The sequence below is a fragment of the Trichechus manatus genome, unplaced genomic scaffold (genome assembly GCF_000243295.1).
Source record: "Trichechus manatus latirostris isolate Lorelei unplaced genomic scaffold, TriManLat1.0 scaffold00113, whole genome shotgun sequence".
Classification (NCBI taxonomy): Eukaryota; Metazoa; Chordata; class Mammalia; order Sirenia; family Trichechidae; genus Trichechus; species Trichechus manatus.
In genome coordinates this window covers 5,878,363-5,899,278 of record NW_004444049.1, presented here as the reverse complement: position 1 = coordinate 5,899,278, position 20,916 = coordinate 5,878,363, and the positions used below count along the sequence as shown (strand labels likewise).

The 20,916-nt window shown below is 49.7% G+C and overlaps 1 protein-coding gene across 1 annotated transcript in view; it reads left to right on the top strand.

The window, feature by feature from the left end:
• The window catches only part of POLA2 (DNA polymerase alpha 2, accessory subunit), a 31,443-nt gene extending 13,609 nt beyond the window's left edge, over nt 1-17,834 (top strand). The window contains exons 5-18 of the mRNA XM_004383739.2: nt 1,095-1,201; nt 3,266-3,459; nt 4,073-4,161; nt 5,462-5,617; nt 6,165-6,227; nt 7,167-7,209; nt 9,607-9,731; nt 10,353-10,391; nt 11,126-11,199; nt 14,348-14,456; nt 14,743-14,849; nt 16,074-16,133; nt 16,399-16,525; nt 17,274-17,834. Of these exons, the coding sequence (XP_004383796.1) occupies nt 1,095-1,201; nt 3,266-3,459; nt 4,073-4,161; nt 5,462-5,617; nt 6,165-6,227; nt 7,167-7,209; nt 9,607-9,731; nt 10,353-10,391; nt 11,126-11,199; nt 14,348-14,456; nt 14,743-14,849; nt 16,074-16,133; nt 16,399-16,525; nt 17,274-17,423 (1,443 nt within the window). The 3' untranslated portion in view covers nt 17,424-17,834. The remainder of the gene's footprint in view (nt 1-1,094; nt 1,202-3,265; nt 3,460-4,072; nt 4,162-5,461; nt 5,618-6,164; nt 6,228-7,166; nt 7,210-9,606; nt 9,732-10,352; nt 10,392-11,125; nt 11,200-14,347; nt 14,457-14,742; nt 14,850-16,073; nt 16,134-16,398; nt 16,526-17,273) is intronic.
• Nucleotides 17,835-20,916: the final 3,082 nt, after the last annotated feature.

The following is a 20,916-nucleotide window of genomic DNA, read 5'->3' as shown; positions in this document are numbered from 1 at the left end:
TCCGTTCTTCTGTTGCTGCCAGTAGACAGCTTGGTGACACAGCTTAATTCAGCAGCCAGGAGGAGCCCAAGGGCAGGAGAAAGCTCTGCAGAGGAGCTGGCCATGGTCCAGGCAAGGACTTTGTCTTTTCTCTGTCACAGCCCGTTGTCCTGTGGAGTGGAGACAGACTAAAAACAGAAGTAAAAATAAAACATGTCTGTGGTAATAAGTCCTATGAAGACAAAGGAAGAAAAGAAGATAAATGAGGGAAAGAGGAAGGGCTTGCTATTTTAGGCAGGGTCTGACAAGGGGACATGGGAGAGAATGAAGGAAGTGAAGGTATAAGCTATGTAGATATCTGGAGGAAGAGTGTTCTAGGCAGAAGGAACAGCAAGTGCAAAGGCCCTGAGGTGGAACACTTCTGACATGTTTGAAGAACAGCAAGGAGACCAGTGTAGCAGAAGCAGAGGAGGTAAGGGGTAGCGAGAGCGAGGACTGAGGGAGCAGGGAAATGACGGTCTCTGGACTGTAGGTTTCATTCTGGGTGTATCTTCAGATTCTTGTTGATGAGCAAAACAAAAACGAGAAGTGACCGTCAGTGAGGTATTTGCTAAGCACTCTCCGAATATGCGCCCAACCATGTTGTTTGCCTGGAGTCATTCCCTTCTTTAATTTTGAAAAAATGTGGTAGACTTTGCCAAAATAAGTAGCAACATGGTCCCATCCCTTCTCAGAAAGTGTATTGGCAGGTCAAAACAGTACGCGTCACGAAGCTCAGATCTGCTCTAAAGCAAAGAGCTGGGGAAGAAAGCGTACACATGAAAGACTTGACAGGGCAGGCTACCCGCTGTGCAGTCCTTTCTGGGAAATGTTGTTTGTGCTTTTTCATAAATGCCTTCAAATAGGGGAGGCGTTCTGGTGGATGCTGGGAAGACTTCTGTGTGGGATTGTGCTCAGAGGACAGGGCCTGCAGAAGAGAACCAACCCAGCCCTATCTCACACCCCTCATTTAGGCCTCGCTCTCCCTTTCCTTCCTAAGGAACTGTCCGTAATTAGCAACTTGGGCCTAAAGTGACTGGGATTTTTTTTTTTTTTTTTTTCCAATTTGTTCCTAGGGTTCTCAGAAGCGAGCTATCACCACCCCAGAAACCCCTCTGACAAAAAGGACTGTGTCCGCTCGTAGCCCTCATCAGCTCCTCTCACCATCGAGTTTCTCTCCAAGGTACAGTTCATAATCCACTCAGCTACCACAAAGTAGCCTCCTCTCCTCACTCCCTGGTTACCTGACCGAGGCCGACACTAGAGTCCCTGACTGACGGGGGTGGGTGAGAACACTGCAGGGTCCTCACCGGCCGCAAAGCCAGGCGCTCTGCCCTCCTGCTTTCTCTTGCTCTGTGGAAAACTACTGTCTCGTACAGTAATTAAGGAAACTCACTTTTCGAGGGCTCATTTCCTAGATCAGAAACTGATAGCTTTTCTTGAAAACAACGTGTCTATTCAGAAGTCAAGAAGTCTTATGAGTCTCACCAGTAAAGGCAAATAGGTTTTCACTTGCTTCTGTTAGTTTGTGTGTCGCTGGGTTTCTTTCTTTCTTTTAAATCGAGAGTATTTATTTTTTTAAAAAGAAAAGCGCCATCTTTGTTCAGAATGTTGTGTACCGTGTGGATTGTTCTTCACTCAGGTTTCAGCTAGTTTCTGAGCATTTTCCTGTCACTGTGAATCCACACTGACTTAATGGGTGTTTTATCCCTGCTGGCCCACAGCACAAATCCACAAAGATCATATGTGATTTTTTGAAATCCGTAAATGACATGTCTTATGTGAGAGAATTCGATAGTTACGTGTTCTGCCGAGTAGAAGGGTTGCTCGGTGCTGCCTCATCAGGGTGAGGCTCAGGGATGGGAATGTTAACCATTTAGGGAGACACTTGCTGCCGGGAGCCTACCTCTACCTTGGGTCACTTCTCCTGGACTAACCAGAGCTTAAGGTTTCCCAACTCTGCCCCTTAGAAAGGAGGAGAAAGGAGGAGATAGGAGGTCTGCAATCACTCCGGGGAGTGGTCATTGGATTTTGAAGGACACTTTGACTTTCGTGTGGTCCACTGCTTGGAGGCGTCATCCACACATTTGGGGGAGTGAGCTTTCTAGACTTACAAGAGCATCTTTGAAACCCAGTGTAGAGGGATCCTTCCCATAGGTGTGCCAGCACCATGACAGCAGTCACATTCTCAAAACCTGCAATCCTTTGAGGCCTGTAAATCTCTTTACACCTCACCTCATGTGAGCATCCCGCTGCATTCAAAGTCCTGCCACGGTGGACGTCCCACGGAGTTTTGCAGGGAGGAGCCCAGAGCAGTTGTGATATGCTGCCTCGTCATTTTCGAAGCACACTAATAAAGCTGACATCAGACTGGTTTTGTAATTTATGAAAGTAACCTCTGAATTACGCAGGAAGAGGCAAGCACTGGAGAGAGAGATCATTAATTGAGCTCATTTTCTGTAGCCTCTCTGCAAAGAAGGAACAATGGCATCAAGTACAGCGGTGCCCCCACGTAGAACTGGTTCATGTAGAGTTTCGGGGCAGTAACTGAAGCCTGTTTTAAACAGACCTGTCTGTGAGTTATGTTCACAACAAAGGATTTGAAGACCTCACTGCTAGGTTGTGTTGTCATCAAAGCAGACAGCAACATCCTGTAATTGGCCAGTCAGTGGGAAGGAAGAGGAGAAGTGTCACTTGTCAGTTGAGCTTTGGAAAGTGGGAATCTTTGCTCACTGGCTGTTAACTCATTGCATCTCCTCTTCCATCGACACTGGGGAAATTTAATTAATTTCATTTAACTTCATTTTATTGTTTCTATTTTATTGTGAGGTTTTATATGGTCAGCGACTGGCTTTTCCACAGTTGCAGGCTCGGATGATCTCTAATAAATGCTAAAAATTCTAAAGAAGAAAGAAAAGAATAGTACTTGAAACTTGCTTTTTAATCAATTCAGACAGTCTGGGTTTTGGTTTACTACCACAGGAACAACAATCTTTGTAAATATGTTTCTGTCTCCAAACTTCTCTAAACACGTTTGATCTTCCTCGGCCTGGTACTCCTCAGCCTCTCATTCCTGGAATTCCTTAAAGAACCAGAGATGTCAGACCCCGTTAAGCTAATTCAATTTACAGAATGTGAAGCCTACTTGACTTTGCTTTAATCCCCATTTCCAGAAGGTAACCTCACTTTTTCCACTGCCCTTTAGATAGGAACACAGTAATGTTCTTCTGTTTTTGCTTCCAACTAGTGCTACTCCCTCTCAGAAATACAACTCAAGAAATAACCGAGGAGAAGTGGTCACCTTCTTTGGCTTGGCACAGGGAGTGTCCTGGTCTGGGAGAGGAGGGGCTGGTAACATCACCCTGAAGGTCTTGGGGTGCCCAGAGCCGCTAACCAAGAGCTACAAATCTATGTTTCAGAAGCTCTCTGACATTCGAGAAGGTGCAGTTCTTGTGGATATAAAACTCCTTGGGGAGGGAAGGTTCCGAGACAGTAATCAAGCTTCAGCTGTGCTGGTGGAGCAAGGTGTCAAGGTTGCCTTGGAGAATATCAGCTGGTAGATGACCCTGTTAGTACAGGAAGATGAAGTGATACCATCAGTAATTCTCCCAAGCCACATCACTTTGCAATATATTGCTAAAGGAAAAGCATGTAATCATTTCCCAGTAACAAAAACACAAACTGTGGAAAAGGATCCAGTTGCGAGTTAAAGATATTTAGGGCTTCTTCCTTGTGAAGAATGGAGGTTCTTCCCCAGGTTGGACTTGCCTTCAGCTGAACCTCAGGGATGACCCGAGTAAAGGGAAGGCTGGGGGGTGTGGGTGGGGGTGGGATTGTGCCACATAATCTCCTGTGGCCAAATGGGAGGCCAGATTCAGCAGCCTGATAACAGAAACCTGGCTGGGGCTTTAGAAAGTCTGAGCTGATTGACCAGACGTCCTAAGCACCCTTCTGCTCCTGTAAAGTGACTGACTACTCCTTTACAGTGTGCTGTGTTTTATCTCATTGGTAAGTTAAGTTTCCTAAATGCCCTTTCTCACCTCTGGGATTTCAGTTCTGACCTGTAAGATGGAAGAACTTGGCAGTGAACTCAAGGAACACTACAAGATTGAGGCTTTCACTCCCATTCAAGTGCCAGCACAAGTAAGAGCTATTCTGATAGTTCTTGCTAATTGATAAGTAGTCTGAAATCCGTGATGGTGAAAAGGCATCCTTCTTGCGTCCTTTTTACCTTTTATGTTCGTACATTCTGGTTAGAACCTCCATCTCGATTGAATTTGGTAAAATGGGTTGTTTGAAGAAAGACCTATAACTGCCCTTTAGTTTTGTGACCAGTGACGGTTGTTTTCTTCACTTGGATTAGGGTCTTGCACACGAGGAAAGACTGAAGGCCTTGTTCCTTAGTGATAGAAGTTGTGGTGAGGCAGGTCACCCCCAGGGGATGTCCCACAAATAGACACATTTAAATATCAGGACAACAGCAAGGGTAGGATTTCCAGAATCTTGTTATACCGACGGTGACTCACGTCCCACACCCCTGCCCCAGTCTGACCTCTTGTTATATAGACCAAGTGCTGCCAATAGTATCTTTACATCATAGTTTAATCGGCAGATGTAACAGTACTTCCTCTCTGGAACGTTTTTTAATCTAAGGAAAGATGAGTTCTAGAAGATTCTTTAAAATACCTATATCATATATTTGCATTCAGAGAACAATGACCAGTTGGGGAAGATACACAAAACCACATCATATTAAGGAAGTTTTGGAGGGGTAGTAAAGGGACGGCAAGGATGTGTGGTCATGTAGAAGATTAGACTTCTTCGCTTTAACCCCAAGAGTGGGAACAGGATAGAGGAAGCCCTAGGAGAGAGATGTCAGCTCAATTTAACAAAGAACTTTCTGTTAAGAGGCAGTGTAGTGTATGGGTAAGGACATGGCTCAGGAGCCAAACTTCTGGGCTTTAAACCCAGGCTCCACCCACTGTTTGACCTTGACTGAATTATCTCACCTCTCTGTTGCTTGTTTTTCCGTATCTGTAAAATGGGCACAATAAAAGTATCCACCTCAGGGTTGTTGTGAAGATGAAATAAGTTAATACATGTAAGCCTTTAGAGCAGTGTCTGGTATTTTGTAATTTCAATGAAGCTTAGCTATTATGAACAGTTATAGCTGCCCAAAGATACAGTGGGCGGCCTTGGGGGTCGGAGGCAACGTTCCCCTTGACTAGAGATGCTCAAGCATGGGGTGGGTGGGCGGCCTTGATGTCCTTTCTAAGAGTTCTTCCAACCCCGAGAGTCAGTGATGATGCTGGGTCATCTCAAGGTCAAATGCTGTCCCCGAAAGGGTTTGCTGTTGTCTGGGGTTTGCTTTGTGGTCACCCTCTTCAGATTTTCAGCTCCTGTTCCAAAGACAGTCGTTCTGACATTGCACCTCCTTCCGCAGGAGCCCGTTACTCTGCTGGGCCAGATTGGCTGCGACAGCAACGGGAAGCTGAACAACAAGTCCGTGATTCTTGAAGGAGACCGGGAACATTCTTCGGGTGCCCAAATCCCAGTGGATTTATCTGAGCTCAAAGAATATTCTCTGTTTCCTGGACAGGTAAGATTTGAGGTGCAGCCTCAGGCTGTGGGTGTGCGATTCACGCGATGGAGCAGGACTCTTGGAATAAGCATTTCATCACGAGGCAGCTGCTGCTCCACCTCGCTCTGTGATGCAGTGAGGTGTGCTGGCTGGTGTGGAAGCCCCAGAGTGGACGCTGTGCGGGGATTCAGCTCTTCCCCTGCCTGTGTGCTCCGAACCATGGCTCTGGGATCAGACCGCCCAGTTTTGACTTCCAGCTCCACCCAGGTTGTGCGATTATGGGCAGATGACTGAGCCTCTGTAAGCCATGATGTTCTCATCTGTAAACTGGGAATAATAATTCTTACCTCATTGGATTGTTGTGGAAATTAGATCATTCATGTAGAGCATAATTATTACTACTAATAGGATTCCCTTAGTTTGTTTTCTAGAAGGGTGCCCCCACATTTACAACTACAAAATGAGAGTAGCTGGATAGTAGTTTTAACTACATCACAGTAGTTTATTCCAGACCTCTCGTTTATCTCCCCTCCTTTACACTCCGGTTGTGCTTCTTGTATTTCAGGTTGTAATTATGGAAGGAATCAACACCACTGGTAGAAAACTCGTCGCCACCAAGCTCTATGAGGTACTCCACTGGTCTTCCCACCTTCCTGCTGGTTGACTCCAGACTCAGGATGGGCAGTCCTGTCTGTCGTAGAAACAGGTCCTTTGTAAGAGCCTGTTTGTTTGTTGGCTTTACTTCTAAGCCAAGGTTAGCAAACTCTTCTGAAAGGGCCAGACAGTAACTGTTTTCGTCTTTGTGGGTCAGTGGTCTCTGTCACAGTGTCTCAACTCTGCCATTGTATCACAAAAGCAGCCATAGACAACCCATCAGTGTATGAGTGTGGCTGTGTTCCAATAAAACTTTATTTATAAAAACGGACTGCAGCCAGATTTGGCCCACAGGCTGTAGTGCACCAGCCCTGCTCTAGGCAATAATCCAAGGTTTTCAGAGTGTGAGGAAAAGTAGCAGCCACTCTTCCCTCCCAGCCTTGCCTAGAAGCATACTGATACTCCAGGCATCTGTTTTGTTCCTGCTTTTTGCTGGGTGTTTTACAAGAGAATAGTAGTAACCTCTCAAGGAGCCCTGGTGGCACAATGGTTAAGTGCTCAGCTGCTAACCAACAGGTTGGTGGCTCAGACCCACCCAGCAGCTCCAAAGGAGAAAGGCCTGGCCATCTGCTTCCATAAAGATTACAGCCTAAGAGACCCTTTGGGGCAGTTCTATGTCACATGGGGTCGCTATGTGTCGAACTCAACTCGATGACATACAGCAACAACAGTGACCTCTCATTACCTGTGCTTCTTTGCCACTCAGAGCAGTATAGAAAAATGGCGGGTACCATCAGCTCTGGGCCTTTAGTGCCAGTGAGCAAGACATGGACTGCTTCCCCTCTCCGTACCCCTCCCTTCCCTGCCATCTCCCACCCCCACCTGCAAGCACCGTATGCCGTGCCCAGCCCTCTCCTCACCTAGGGCAACGCATGGAGCCAGAACTCAGTGTAGTTTTTCTTCTGTTCTTAAGGGTGTGCCACTTCCTTTTCATCAGCCCACCGAAGAGGATGGAGGTAAGTTTGGGTTCCAAGGTTGTTTTGCCAACCCTGACGGTGTTGGCCAAGGGTCCAGGAGTGTGGCTCTCAGCCCCGAGAAAGCTGCACGAGCTGTGGAGAGCAGCAAGGACTGGTGGTTCCACAGGCCCTTGTCAGACGGCCACGGGGCTGAGCCTAGTGGGTGTCGTTAGTGTGGTCACCTAGGTCTGACGACACAGAGCATGTCATTTAAAGATGAAGGTTTAACAAGTATTTGCAGGTTGCTTTGTGAAGGAAAAAATGTGAGCAGTTTAAAAATGAATTTCTCGAAATGCAGTGTGGTATCCTGGTTTGGATCCTGGAGGAGAAAAGGACATTAATGGAAAAACTGGTGTCATCCAAATAAAGTCAGGAGTTTAGTAAACAATAATGTACCAGTGTTCATTTGTTACTTTTGACCAAATGATAGACTTCTCGCCTTCCACGCGGGAGTCGTGGGTTCGATTTCTGGCCAGTGCACCTCATGCACAGCCACCACCCGTCCGTTAGTGGAGGCCTGCATGTTGCTGTGATGCTGAACAGGTTTCAGTGCAGCTTCCTGGCTAAGACAGAGTAGGAAGAAAGGCCTGGTGATCTACTTCTGAAAACCCTATGAATCACAGTGGTCTAATAACACAGCCAGTCCTGGGGATGGCACAGAACCAGGCAGTGCTTCGTTCGGTTGCGCTTGGGCTCCCTCACACATCAGGCCAATCTGAGGGCAGCTAACAACAGCAACTGTGGTTGTGTAAGATGTTAGCATTCGAGGAACTGGGGCAAAGGCTCACAGGAACTCGGCGCTGCTATCTTGGCAACCTTTCTACAATTCTAAAGTTATTCCAAGGTAAAAAAAATTATTAGAAAAGAAGCATTTCTAAGAAAGCCTAGAAGGATTTGGTAACTAATCTAGATGGGGGAGAAGCCCCCCCCCAAAATTAACAAACTGTACTTCAAAGTATTTCCAAGCATTTTTGTAAGCAAAGTAGACCACTGTTGAAAATTTTGTCAACATCCCTTACACATTAACAGCATGTGAGGTCCTTTTGGAGTTGGGAGTTTTCTGACAGTGCACGTCCTGTCAGAAGATGTGTTTATGGGGTCAAGGGTGGCGTGGTGGTGTGAGACTGGCTTCTGGTGATGAAGAGAGTGACATGGCTGAGATGCTAAGAGCCAGCGCTGGATGCCAGGGAGGCTGTGGCATGCAGTTAAATAGGCTGTCAACAAACATGGTGTGTGCGGAGTATTAAGCTAGAGACTCACGGAGACAGAATAAGACGTGGACCCTGCCCCTCAGGCACTTACTGTTTTCGTGCTTACGTATCCTACAGGCTCCTCAGAACCGAACTTATCTCTGCCCCCTGCCTGCCTCTGCCAGAAGCCTACTCTACCCTTGAATTCTCCTTCTCAGTAATGGGACTACTGCTGTGGTGGGCTGTATGATGCCCCCCATGCCCAGAACCTGTGACTATGTGACCTTACCTGGCAAAAGGGACTCTGCAGCTGTGAAGAAGTGAAGGATCTTGAAATGGGGATTGTCCTGGATTATTTGGGTGGGCCCGGTGTCATCACAAAACCAAAACCAAACCCATTACTGTCGAGTCGATTCTGACCCAGCGACCCTATAGGACAGTAGAGCTGCCCAGTAGGGTTTCCAAGGCTGTGGTCTTTACAAAAGCAGACTGCTGAATCTTTCTCCCATGGAATGACTGGTGGGCTCGAACTGCTGACCTTTTGATTAGCAGCTGAGTGCTTAACTGCTGTGCCACCAGGGCTCCTATGTCATCACAAGGGCCCTTATAAGAGAAAGGCGGGGGGTGAGAGTCCAAGAGAAGAAGGCTGGAAGGGGCTGTGTTGCTGGCTTTGAACGGAGCCGGGAGCCTAGGAATTCAGGCAGCCTCTGTTGTTGTTAGTTGCTGTCGAGTGGATTCTGGCTCCTGGCGACCCCTGGTGCGCAGAGTAGAACTCTAGAGTTTTCAAAGCTGTGACGTTTTGGAAGGAGTTCACCAGGCCTTACTTTCCAGGTGCCCCAGGTGTGTTTGAACTGCCAATCTTTCGATTAGCAGCCCAGTGCTTAACCATTTGCTCCACCCAGGGACTCCTAAGAAGCCTCTAGAAGCTGGAAAAGACAAAAAAACCCCAAAAAACAGATCCTCACTAGAGCCCCCAGAAGGGACGCAGCCCTTCATGCGGTGTCATTATTTGCATATCTGCCTGTCTCTACCACCCGATGGAAAATTCTTTGAGGGCGAGAAGGTCTTACTCATCTTTGATTCCCAGAGTTGTCCAGCATAAGGAGGTTCTCAGTAAATTGAATTCAGTGGCGTCTGTCCTCTCTTCTCACACAATCCCACTAACAGTCATCTTCCAGTCAAGACCTTGCAATCCTTTCTGTCTTAGATTTTGAGCAGAAAATGGTCTTGGTTGCCTGTGGGCCCTACACCACCTCTGACAGCATCACGTATGACCCCCTGCTGGACCTGGTCACCATCATCAACCACGATCGGCCGGACGTCTGCATTCTGGTAGGAGGTCCTGCTGGGGTGGCCTCACTCAGGGAGGCGCCCATCGGAAAACTGAGGGCTCTGCCTTAGGAAGAAATCTCCAGTGTAGTTCTAGATTTCTAGGAGGCATGTCATTTTTGCCTCCTTTTTAAAAATATGTTTTCATTCTTAGTCTGCATCTTTGGAGAGGTGTACATGATCAACGGGCCTTCATTGAATATAAGAGCCCAGGCTTTTTTGCTGCCTTTCCTTGATTTTACAGTGTTCTTGCCTCTGTCCTGTTGCTCCAACTTCTGAACTAATCTCGGTTTTGGAGTTCAGAGCACGGCTGTTAGCATGGTGATAGGTTTCCCTTGCTGGGTGTGGAAAGCTGGTAAAAGGCCCAATGTGGCTATGGGACTCTGGCGGCCTCCCTCCACCCGGGGCTCATGTCCTCCCATCTGCGATCTCAGTTAGGCACTTCTCCCTCCAGTCCCCCATCCCCACCTGCTAACTGTCCCCAGGCTCTGCACGCAGCCTGGGAGGGATGGATGGGCCCTGCGCAAGAACGGCTAGAAGAGGTTCTCTGAAAGCGTTCACAAACACGTGTGGTTCTGATTTGTTCTTTGACACTTTGTTTCTCCCCCTTGGGCTTCTTTGCAGTTTGGACCTTTCCTGGATGCCAAGCATGAACAAGTGGAGGTGAGTGGCCCGGGCGCGTGGGCAGGAGTGTGCACTGCTGGCATTCACTTGAGCCCTCACCGTTCCTGTCATCTTTTGGAGTTTATCTCTGCATCTGCAGCCAACCAAACAAGTCCCCGTGGCGGACCAGAGCACACGGCGTCAGGGCATGTTTACAGAGACGGGGAATTTGAGGGCTTTCTATCACCGGACTACAAGGCTGCCTGGAAGCTGGGGAGGGGAATAGACATATATCCGTCCTGGTGTCCCTTTGTTTGTGATGCGTGACACGAAGGCCCAAGAGCACTCACACAGATGGAGGTGCTCGCAGGTCACAGAGCTGTGCTTGTGAAAGTACCTTCCTCAGCTGCTACCTGCAGCTCAATAACTCACATTATGCCTTGCTGTCTTTTGGTGCATGAAACACAAATGGCCCTTCGTGGGCTGTCCCCAGGGTGGAGTTGATGCCTCCTATCCTTTGTCTCAGGCTGTTTACCTTCCGCAGAAAGGATTTCAAAACACTCTTCCTTTTAGTCTCTCTTACAACTTATATTCAAAATGATTCCCCCCCGCCCCCATCTCCTGCCCCCGTCTCGACTCAGCTCCTGAGGACGGACCATGTCGTCTTCGTCTTTGTGTCCCCTCAGCTCCGAGCTCAAGAGCTGACACCTGAGAGTCATTTAAACAAAGGTCAGACAAGTGAAAAAATACCAAACATCTTTTCTCTAAATGTTATCTCCTTTCCTTTCTTACAGAACTGTCTGCTCACAAGTCCATTTGAAGATGTTTTCAAGCAATGTCTACGCACAATTATTGAAGGGACGAGAAGGTCAGGATTCCAAATGCTGGACAGAACCTTAAGTTCATAGGTTTTCCTATTAAGAAACTGAGGCCGTTCAAAAATAATGATAGTTCCATCTGCTCCATCCTTCTGAACTACAGAAAGCAAATAGAACTCTTGACCTCCAAGTGCACAGATGCCAAGTTAAGAGGCATCTTTGTAAAACTCAAAGACAAACATACTTGAAAAGGCTACATCAACTCTCTCTCTCCCCTCGCTCTTTCCCTTCTCTGCTTCCGTCCTTTTCTCACTCCCTTTTGTATACACTCATTCTCCTCCGTTGGAATCTTCCCAGGAGGAGTCTGAGAGAAGTGTTTGGTGCCTTACACAGAAAAATCCTTGAGGACCTAAACTTCTCGTGGTGTGAGTGATGGTTGGGGGTGAGTCCACGTTCTTCCCCTCATTCAGTGCTTCCCCGAGTTAGGCCAGAGCGAGCGATGGTTGATGAGGGTGGGGGCCCTTGAATCCCTGCCATCAGCCGACTGGAAGGAGCTGTGAGAGGTCATATCAGCGATGACAGAGACATGCAGTTCTACTCTGGGAGACAAGTCGCTGTTCCAGGAAGTGCCCACAGCCAGAATAGAAAGTTATTCAGGAAGCTGACATCCTCCATTCCCCCGCTGACCCTCCAGCGCCCGGGTTTGGAAGAAATTGTTCGAGGTGATAGAGCTTCCGCTCGTGGGATTTGCTTGCCTGTAGCTGAGCCCATAAAAAACAAACATTCCTGAGGCTAAGCTTTCAAAAACGAGTCTGTAACAAAGGTGGTTTTTAAAACAAGATGTATAATCTTCCGCCCTTTGGCCGTGAGAACTGATCCCAGAGTCGATTGGGCGTAATTCTACCTTCTTGTGCTGGCAGTGGGGTGTACAGAAGGTCCCGTGACTGGGGAAGAGAACACCCCCTAACTTTCTTTGAAGTTGGGGGTCTGGGCCTGCCCTTTCCTCCCTCACCTTCCCCCACATCTCCCAGGTTTGCTGGGACCCTGACGGAGTCTTATCAGCCCTGGAGACAGCCTAGAGCTCCTCAGGAGATAGACCTGGAAAGCAGGAGCAGGCCAGTGGCCCATCTTTTCTGCCCTTGGTCCCCTCGGGGAGAGGCAGGGACTGAAGCAACACGGGCTGGGTGCTTTTGATTGGAGATTGGGCTGTTTTTTGGCTCCTCACCCTGTATGGTATTGACAGCAGTGACGCCAACAAAGAACAAACCAGACATTGTCACACTGGGGGCAAGTGCCCAGCACCACCAGGCACTTTCATCTGTGCCCAGTGTGTGCCACGTGGGAGGGAGCTGCTGTACCCTTCCAAAAAGCGTTCCTCAGTTGGGGACCTTGTTTTTTATTCCTGAGAGGTCAGAAATGCAGAGCACTGAGCTGATAGTAGAAGGCAGAACCAGGGAGGCAGTGTCCTTCCCTCCCAGGCCCTGAGCAGAACCTTTGGACTTCTTCGCCTGCTGGAGGGAGCGGCTGAGCGGCTGAGGCCCCGCCCACACGATGTATGAAATTGTGCAATGCTAAGCATAGTTGGAATTTTCTTTCTGATCCCTCCCCCTACGGCCAGTTTATAACCATGAGCAGGAGGGCTGTTTGCTCTTTAACTGTTGCATCCCCAGGGCCTACAGCAATTGGGCGTCTTGACAGTGGCCACCTGTACCGCAGTCCTCTGCGTCCATCATAAACCAGGAGCCCTTGGGATTCAGAGCACAGGTTGACCCCGTGAAGTTCCTGCCAGCCCGTTGACCAGACTCCAGCACCACATTAGTGCACTTGGATGATTAGGGTCCTTCCTAATGGAAACTTTTCAATGTCAAGGGAAGCATAGCTAATATGCAAAGACCTTTGATCTCCAGGTTCTGATTTTCTGTTGCAGAAGTCTCAGTTCACACTTTGAGCTGGCACAACAAACAAGTGAATAAGTGTGACAGCAGTCACCAGCACCTTTGTCACATATGACCAGTAGCTAGGGTACCTGAGTCTGGAAAGGTCAAAACAGTTTAAGCCAGGAGGGGACCTGGAAGTGAGTGCTATTGCCAGGTTTTAAACATGCACCCAAAGTAACGCTTTACGCCTATTTGGTTTAAAATGGCCCCTCTGCCCTAGCTCAGGGAACCAAGAAAACAGAATATTTTTCTTTCCTGTTTTGTGTGGCCAAGGAAGACCAATAGTTGGCCCCTAGAGTTACGGCTTCTTTCTTCACGTATATGTGGTAACCCTAGAGATTCTCCTTCTGCCTCCATCAAAGGCAACATCTGCTGTCATCTGTGCTTTCGCTGTTCTTAAACGTTTCTTTTTCACACGATCATCTGCTGAGAAGGAAATACCGAGGCCCTCGATTCCCCGTGGCAGGCGGGGAGAAGCTGATGGTGTGTGTCCCCTCCCTCTGAGCATGTTTGTGTCTGCATCAGCCAGTGATTACGGCCCAGCGTTGGTTTGGCCAAGTACCAAGTACTTCGTCTAAGTACCAAAGCCATGTCAGGATCTGAGGGGCATGCCCGGATTCTCCCTGGGAAAGAGGACCGAGTGTGGCTCTCACTTGATAGAGTCGTGTGTTGGGAGACCGTTGAAATGCCCGTGGGCGACATCTGTGAGACAGGGAGGAGGCAGAGTGCTGGTTTCACATTTGGCTCTGAGGCTGTGATGCTTTGGGCTACCCCTTTCTTTCTAGCTCTGTTTCTTCTCTGCCACTCTCAGCAGTGAGAGCGTGTCGCAGGCGATCTGAGCCTTGGCAAGCTGGGTGTGTGTAAATTAGACCAAATCACCTTCCTTTCTCAATGTTCTGTGGGAGGTGCCATCTTTCCTCATCCCGTTGCTGTTGAAGATTCGACTCATAGCAACCCTATGGGACAGAGTAGAACTAGGTTACCAAGACTGTAATCTTTATGGAGGCAGACTGCCACATCTTTCTCCCATGGAGCAGCTGGTGGGTTTGAACCACCAGCCTTGCGGTTAGCAGCCAAGCACTTAACCACTGCGCCACCAGGGCTCCTTATCTTTCTTTGTAGAATAGTCCAATTCCGAAAGTCTTTCTGGAAGTACAGCCTTCCTTTGTCCAGCTGTGACATTGTAAGGCTGTTGCCCAGCTGTTCTAACTCCAGGGTGCTCACTTTTCTCCCTCCTCTGTTTGTTTTTTTGACAAACTAGCTCTGGCTCCCGCCTCGTGTTTGTCCCATCATTGAGAGACGTGCACCACGAGCCCGTGTACCCACAGCCGCCTTTCAGCTACGCAGATCTGTCCAGAGAGGACAAAGAGGTACCCCGCACCCCTCCTCAGCCATCAGGCAGCCAGAACCAAGATGTGTCTCCGGTGGCCTGGCTCTGTCCCCAAAGTGGAGGGTGGAGGTGCCTCTTCTGGCATGCATGAGGCCTGTATCGTAAACTTTTCTTTAACAGACAGATGTGTTCCTAATTTTGCTGTGTGTTGGCTCAGTCTCCCCTTTCAGTGGTCCTCCCCAGCCCTTAAAGAGCCCCCACTTTCATGGGGAAGAAGTTTCTAGGTTTGTTGGGCAAATGTTTGTTTCAACCCCTTCTCGTTATAGCGAGTACAGTTTGTGTCCGAGCCCTGCAGCCTCTCCATAAACGGGGCAATCTTTGGCTTGACGTCCACAGATCTGCTCTTCCACATGGGGGCCGAGGAAATTAGTAGGTAAGAAGCATGCTTCAGTCCAACAAGCACGACACTGGCTCTCTGTATCCTGGTCCTTTGCTTGGCCAAGAACATCAGGGGGCTGCTTGACCAAGTCGTGACCAGCAGCACTTTATGCCAAACCCTTTAGCTATTTGTGATCCCCTGTACCCAAGAGGAGTGGGTTGGATGCTTTATTTCTATCACCACTGGTCACATACAGTGTGTAGGACTCCAAAGAACCACATCCATTCTGTCCTTGCACTTAATTTACACACCTACACCTCACTTGTCTACTCTCTCATTATCCGACATTTCACATTTATGACAATAGTAAATGTATCCAACTATTTTGTACATGAACAACGTATGTCTGGTAGTAATGAACGCCAGGGTGCGAGACAAGAGTCATGCTGGCCTTATGGTTAAGGTTATGTATCAGCTGGGCTGGGCCATGATTCTCAGTGGTTTGGCAGTTATATAATGATGTGGTCATCCTTCATTTTGTGATTTGATGTGGTCATCCTCTGTTTTTGCATAATGCCAATTTTTGCATAACAACCCCGTCTTTGGAACCTAACCATGTCAGTAAGTGAGGAGTGGGTGTAGACATACAAGTTCCTCTACATTTTCTCTTATACTGCCCTTTCTTTACACCCCAAATGTGTGACTTAAATGTGGCATGTCCCTCTTTGTAGAGGATGGATGGACTGTGAGTTTACTTGGAAGGTTTCTCCCTTACCAGAACTGCATGTAGCTCTGCAGAGACTCAGACCCAGCCACATCTGTTGAGACTCAGCAGTTGAGTTTAGACTCAGCAGTTGAGTTCTTCCAGTCCATCGTGGAGGGGAAGGACTGTTTGGAGCAGTTCATGTATTAAGCAAGATGAGTGTATGTTGTTGGCCGAGGTCTGAGAGGCAGGGTCACCAGCTGCGTGCTTGCCTTCTGGTGGTGCAGACTGCATTCTCTTGCACGAGATGGTCTGGCTAATGGCCTTCCTTGATCTTGATTTCAAGGGACTCCTGCTCTTTCCTTTCTCGACCCAGCATTCCCGCCTCCCTTCTTGTGTGGGAACAGAGATACTGGTAGGAGGGCCTTTAACTTCCCCAGAGGTGTTCTCTTGTTGCTATGCCTTGGCCAGTTGGCTTCTGTTTAGTTTATTAAATCCTTTGGTCCTCCCTGAAAAGCAGCAGGAGCTGAAAAACGAGGTTCTGTGTTCCATTCTTGCTTTTCTTCCTTCCCCAGTTCTTCTGGAACCTCAGACAGATTCAGCCGCATACTCAAACACATCCTGACGCAGAGGAGGTGAGCTCCCTTGCTGGGATTGCCTGGCCATGAAGAGAGGACTTTGGGGTCACAGAGCTATGATTGTAGCAGCCTTCACCAGGCCACTGCCAGAGAACATCACCCTGTGATGACAAGCCTGCGTTCTGTCCCCCAAAACAGAGAGAGAGAGGAAAAAAAAACAAATACTCTATTGGAAACAAGTGACATCAAGGGAATCGGGGGCGGGGGCTGTCCTCAAGTCACCTACTACTGACCCTTTGACTGTTTCTGTCTGTCTCTGTAGCTACTACCCACTCTACCCTCCCCAGGAAGACCTGGCCATCGACTATGAGAACTTCTATGCCTACGCCCAGCTGCCTGTCACCCCAGATGTCTTCATAAGCCCATCAGAGCTGAGGTATTTTGTGAAGGTAGGTTGAACTCAACCTACATTTTTTTAGGAACACAGAACCAGTCTCTGGCTTTTCACTCTAGATCACCCGGCGCTCACTCTTCACAGGCCTCCTGATGGGAACAGTGGCCTCTTAGCCCAGCACTGCGACCTCATTTCTTTGTGAAGAGGGTGGGACTAGAAGACAAATCTGTCAGTGAAATGTTTGAATGAACTACCCACTGCCCCCTCTCCCTCTCCCTGGAGGACGGTGCTGGGTCGGCCCAGCCTTGGGAGCCCAGGTAGCGAGTAGGGAGGCCCTTAAATAATGGTCCTAACCCAAAGCCATGTCGGGGTTACCTTGGGAACATTCCACGTACACCCTTGCCCACTCTGAAGAAGCTCCTGGGTCATTCTGATCTCACACCACCCCTCCTCCATCCCAAGGCCCCTCTGCTTGGGATTGGGTACAGGGTTTCCACCTGGACCAGCCCCCCTCTCGTGGAACCAGAGGCAGTCAACCTCCAGGGGCAAGTTGTTTTGCACATTGGAAAACAATAAACAGCTAGATCAGGCTTGCCTCCAAGTTTGGGAGCTGACTGTCCTCCTGCCGGATCACCTCATTCTTCGTTTTGTTCCAGAGTCTCAAAAGGAACTCAGAGTGTTCAATCACATCAGCAGATTTGACTTAAAATGCATTTGGTTGCCTTTGTCCCCATTGAGAAGGCCCTCTCTGAGGTCTCGCCATTATCCTGGTTAATTTTGGCCTTTTTCCTTCCTCTCCCCAGGACATCTTGGGCTGCATCTGTGTGAACCCTGGGCGCCTCACCAAAGGGCAGGTGGGAGGCACCTTTGGCCGACTCTACCTCAGGAGACAGCCCGTGGGCGAGGAGGGGAGGCGGAGTCCGTGTGTCGCCGTTCAGGTGGTCAGGATCTGAGGGTCTGGCCTTTGTCGCCCTCATGGTGCGGAGCCCTTGCAGATGTCTGAGCCCCCAGGAGTTGACAAGTCCAAACTTGTGGCCGGTGGAGGAGAGGGAGGCAGCCAGCTGTGGAGCAAGGGCTGCAGGGCCGGGCCAGGCCCCATGGGAGGACCTCATGCAGCTGGACGCTGGTGCCGAGGTGAGAGGCTCTGGAAGAAAACAGTTGTTTCTTAATGGCTACATGGTGTCCAGAGGGACCTGGCGTGGAGCCAGCATGCTCAGAAAGGGCAGGAAGGCTTTGTGATTTTTCTATGTGAATCAAACACAGAAATGACCTTTGGAGTAATAGAAATAAATTCTGAGTGTAACTTCTGGGGTTAATTCTTTCTTCTTCCTGGTAGTTGACAAAGAATGTTCCCTACTTGACCTATGCCCAGAGAAGGCAGAGTGCCAGTCATGCTGGGTTTCTCTCAGCCTCTGGGAACTGCCTTGATCCCATCCCTACCTCAACCTTCTAAGTCTGCTCCAAGGCGCAGATGGTATCTGCTGAGGCAGTATGCTGGGCCCCCGGGCCGCAGGGCTGGGGCTGCAGAGCGAGCTGCTGGCCGCCAGCCCGGCCTCCCCGCGTGGCCCCCACATGCATGCCGTGATCCCGGCCTGACCTCTCCATCTGGAGGGGCGGCCTCACTGAGCTATTCCAAAACTGGATTCCAAGTCACTTGGCAGTGCGGAGCTTTCCTGTAGCCCAGAATGCTTGGCAAGGACACCTCCCGGGGTTCCCAACACATCTCGGTTCCGTATGTGCTGGCATCTTGGAAACAGGCTGTTGCTAAACGTGGAGTGGGTTTCTGGCCTAAGCTGCAGGCTCTCCTACCATGCATGCTGGAGCCAAGATAGGGAAACCCCAGCTGTTGGCTTAAGGGAGCAGCGAGTGGCTGATGTGTGTGCCCTGGCTGGAGAGAAAGAGGTGACCAAACAGTTCCCAACCTTTGTCCGCCCCTTCCCCCCACCACGGTGAAATGGAATCAATTCAGCAGATCTGACCAGGGCTGGGTAAAACTGGTCTCCGTTTCAAAGTCTCAGGAGCTGCTGTTGCGTTTCATTTTATAGCTGCCTCTTATCAAGACAAGAATTCGAAATAAGCCCCAATGTGTCAGGATTTTCCCTCCTCCCCCAGCTGTGGCTCCCGGAAACCTCCAGCCCCGTCCAAGGGGCAGCGGACTGGTCAGCCTCAGAGGTAGCATTGTGGCGCCCAGGCCCTCTTCACAGCCTGGTATGCTTGCCCTCTTCGAGAACATCACTTGTATTTCTACCAAGCTTGGTATCGGTTCAGAACCGGCCCTGCCTTGGCAAGCCCATGCCTGGGAGATTAACTCACAGCCCTCCAGCCAGATAAACCAGGGCTCAGGGCCTCAGATCTCGTAGCCCTTATCAGGGAGCCCACACATGGCTCTTTGGGGAGCTGCAGTACAGGGTAATGGTGTTCCTATTGCCTCTGGAGAAGCCTTGTGGGGAGGGTAACGCCCTGGTTCCCACTTGGCAAGACCTAGAGCCCCCTTTCCTGGACCTTAATGAGACTCAGGAAGATCTGGAGGCCCTGTGTATGGGGGCGGCTCCGGGGGGAAGGACAGATGTGCGTGCGTCCTGGGGGGGGAGGTTTGCGCAGGGAAGAGGGGGACGGGACCACCCGCCCCCACCCCCGCCGGCTGCCGCCCAATCTGGAGCAGAGCCGGGAAAGAATGGGAGCTGAGCTCCCTGTTGCCTAGATACCAGTCGTGTAACTGTTAGAAATGGCCCAGGAGGGCCAGCGCCACGTTCAGAATTCAAACTAAAAGAAAGCAGTACGCGAACCCCAGAGAGGACAGGGCTGACAGACGCGCCCCCTCTGCCACCAGATGGTTCCTTTTTGCTCTTGTCAGGAAATCAGTGCCAAGTGACTGCTGGCTGATTCTTCTGAAATTCCTCTCCAGCTGTGTCGCTGGCTTCCTGCTCCTGAGGGGACCTGGCTCCCTGCTGCTTCAGGGCTCACGCCCTGGGAGAGAGGCCTTGGTGATGACGCCCACTGCTGAGGAGGCAGGGCCGGGCCTGGACTCCTGGGACCACCCCTGCCTCAGGTGTTACCTCAGAGTCCCCTTCAGTAGAATCTCCCCTTGGTCGTGGTCACACCCTGTGCCCTTGAGACACGAGCCCAAGGGTGAGGCAGACCGTTGTGAGGGAAACAAAGTCCCCGTACTCTGGCCCAAGCTTTGCCCTCCACCGCTCGGTGCCCAGAGCCCTGGCAGGGCGACCGCCTCCTCATGGTTCCCCGGCCCCCCTCACCTGTTCCCTTGTGTGGCTGCCCTTTAGGAGTCAGACCTCGTCCCTGGGAGGGTCAGAGGAGAGAAGCTGAGGGGAACAAAAGACCCTCACAGCTCCCATGCGTAAGAACCCAAGTGGATACCAAGAGCCAGGCTGGGGATTGTGGGGTGAGGGGCACCAGGGTTGGGGGACGGCCTGGATGTGCTCCTCAGGCTCTGCTGTCCCGGTCGGCCTTCTGTAGCCACCTCAGGCTTGCCGTTTCCTTTCCCTTGACCTTCTGCTGGGGTCACCCAGCCCAGCCCTGCTGCTTCCCCTGGTGCTGGGAGTAGCCATTGGGCTGATTTTTTTCATTTGTTTGTTTGGTACCAATTTCCTTTCCCCTGACCCCAGCCTCTTGGTCGAGCCACCTGAGAGCCAGTCCTGGATGTGCCCACATTGGCCTCTCCCTCCAACTGTGAGCCTTGGACAGGCCTGAAGAGCCTGGACTGATGGAGCTTTCGATATTTTTTTAACATTTAAAAAATTATTATTGAGATACAATTCTCACACCATAAAATTCACACTTTTAAAGTATACAATTCAGTGGTCTTTAGTATATTCACAATGTTATTCAAACATCACCACTAATTCCAAAACATCTTCATCACCCCAAAAAGAAACTTCCTGTTAGCTGTCACTCCCAATTCCTATCTCTCCCCAGCCTCTAGCAACCACTAATATACTTTCTGTCTCTATTGCCTGTTCTAGAAGTTTCATATAAGTGGAATTTTACAATATGTGGTCTTTTGTGACTGGTTTCCTCGTATGGATACCAAACCAAAAACCAAACCTGTTGCCATCAAGTCAATTCCGACCGATAGGACAGAGCAGAACTGCCCCAGAGGGTTTCCAAGGAGCGCCTGGTGGATTCGAACTGCCGACCTTTTGGTTAGCAGCCGTAGCTCTTAACCACTATGCCACCAGGGTTTCCACTGTATGGATAGATATTACATTTTGTTTATCCATCAGTTGATGGACGTTTGGGTTGTTTCCAGTTCAGGGCTATTTATGAATAATGGTGTTAGGAATATTCATGTACATACTCATTTTTGTTTGAACATCTGTTTTCAGTTCTCTTGGATATACCCCTAAGAGTGGAATGCTGGGGTCTCCAGGTGGGGAGACTAGAATGGAGCTGATGCCCTGGCCTTGCAGGTTGCAGGGTGCTGAGGTG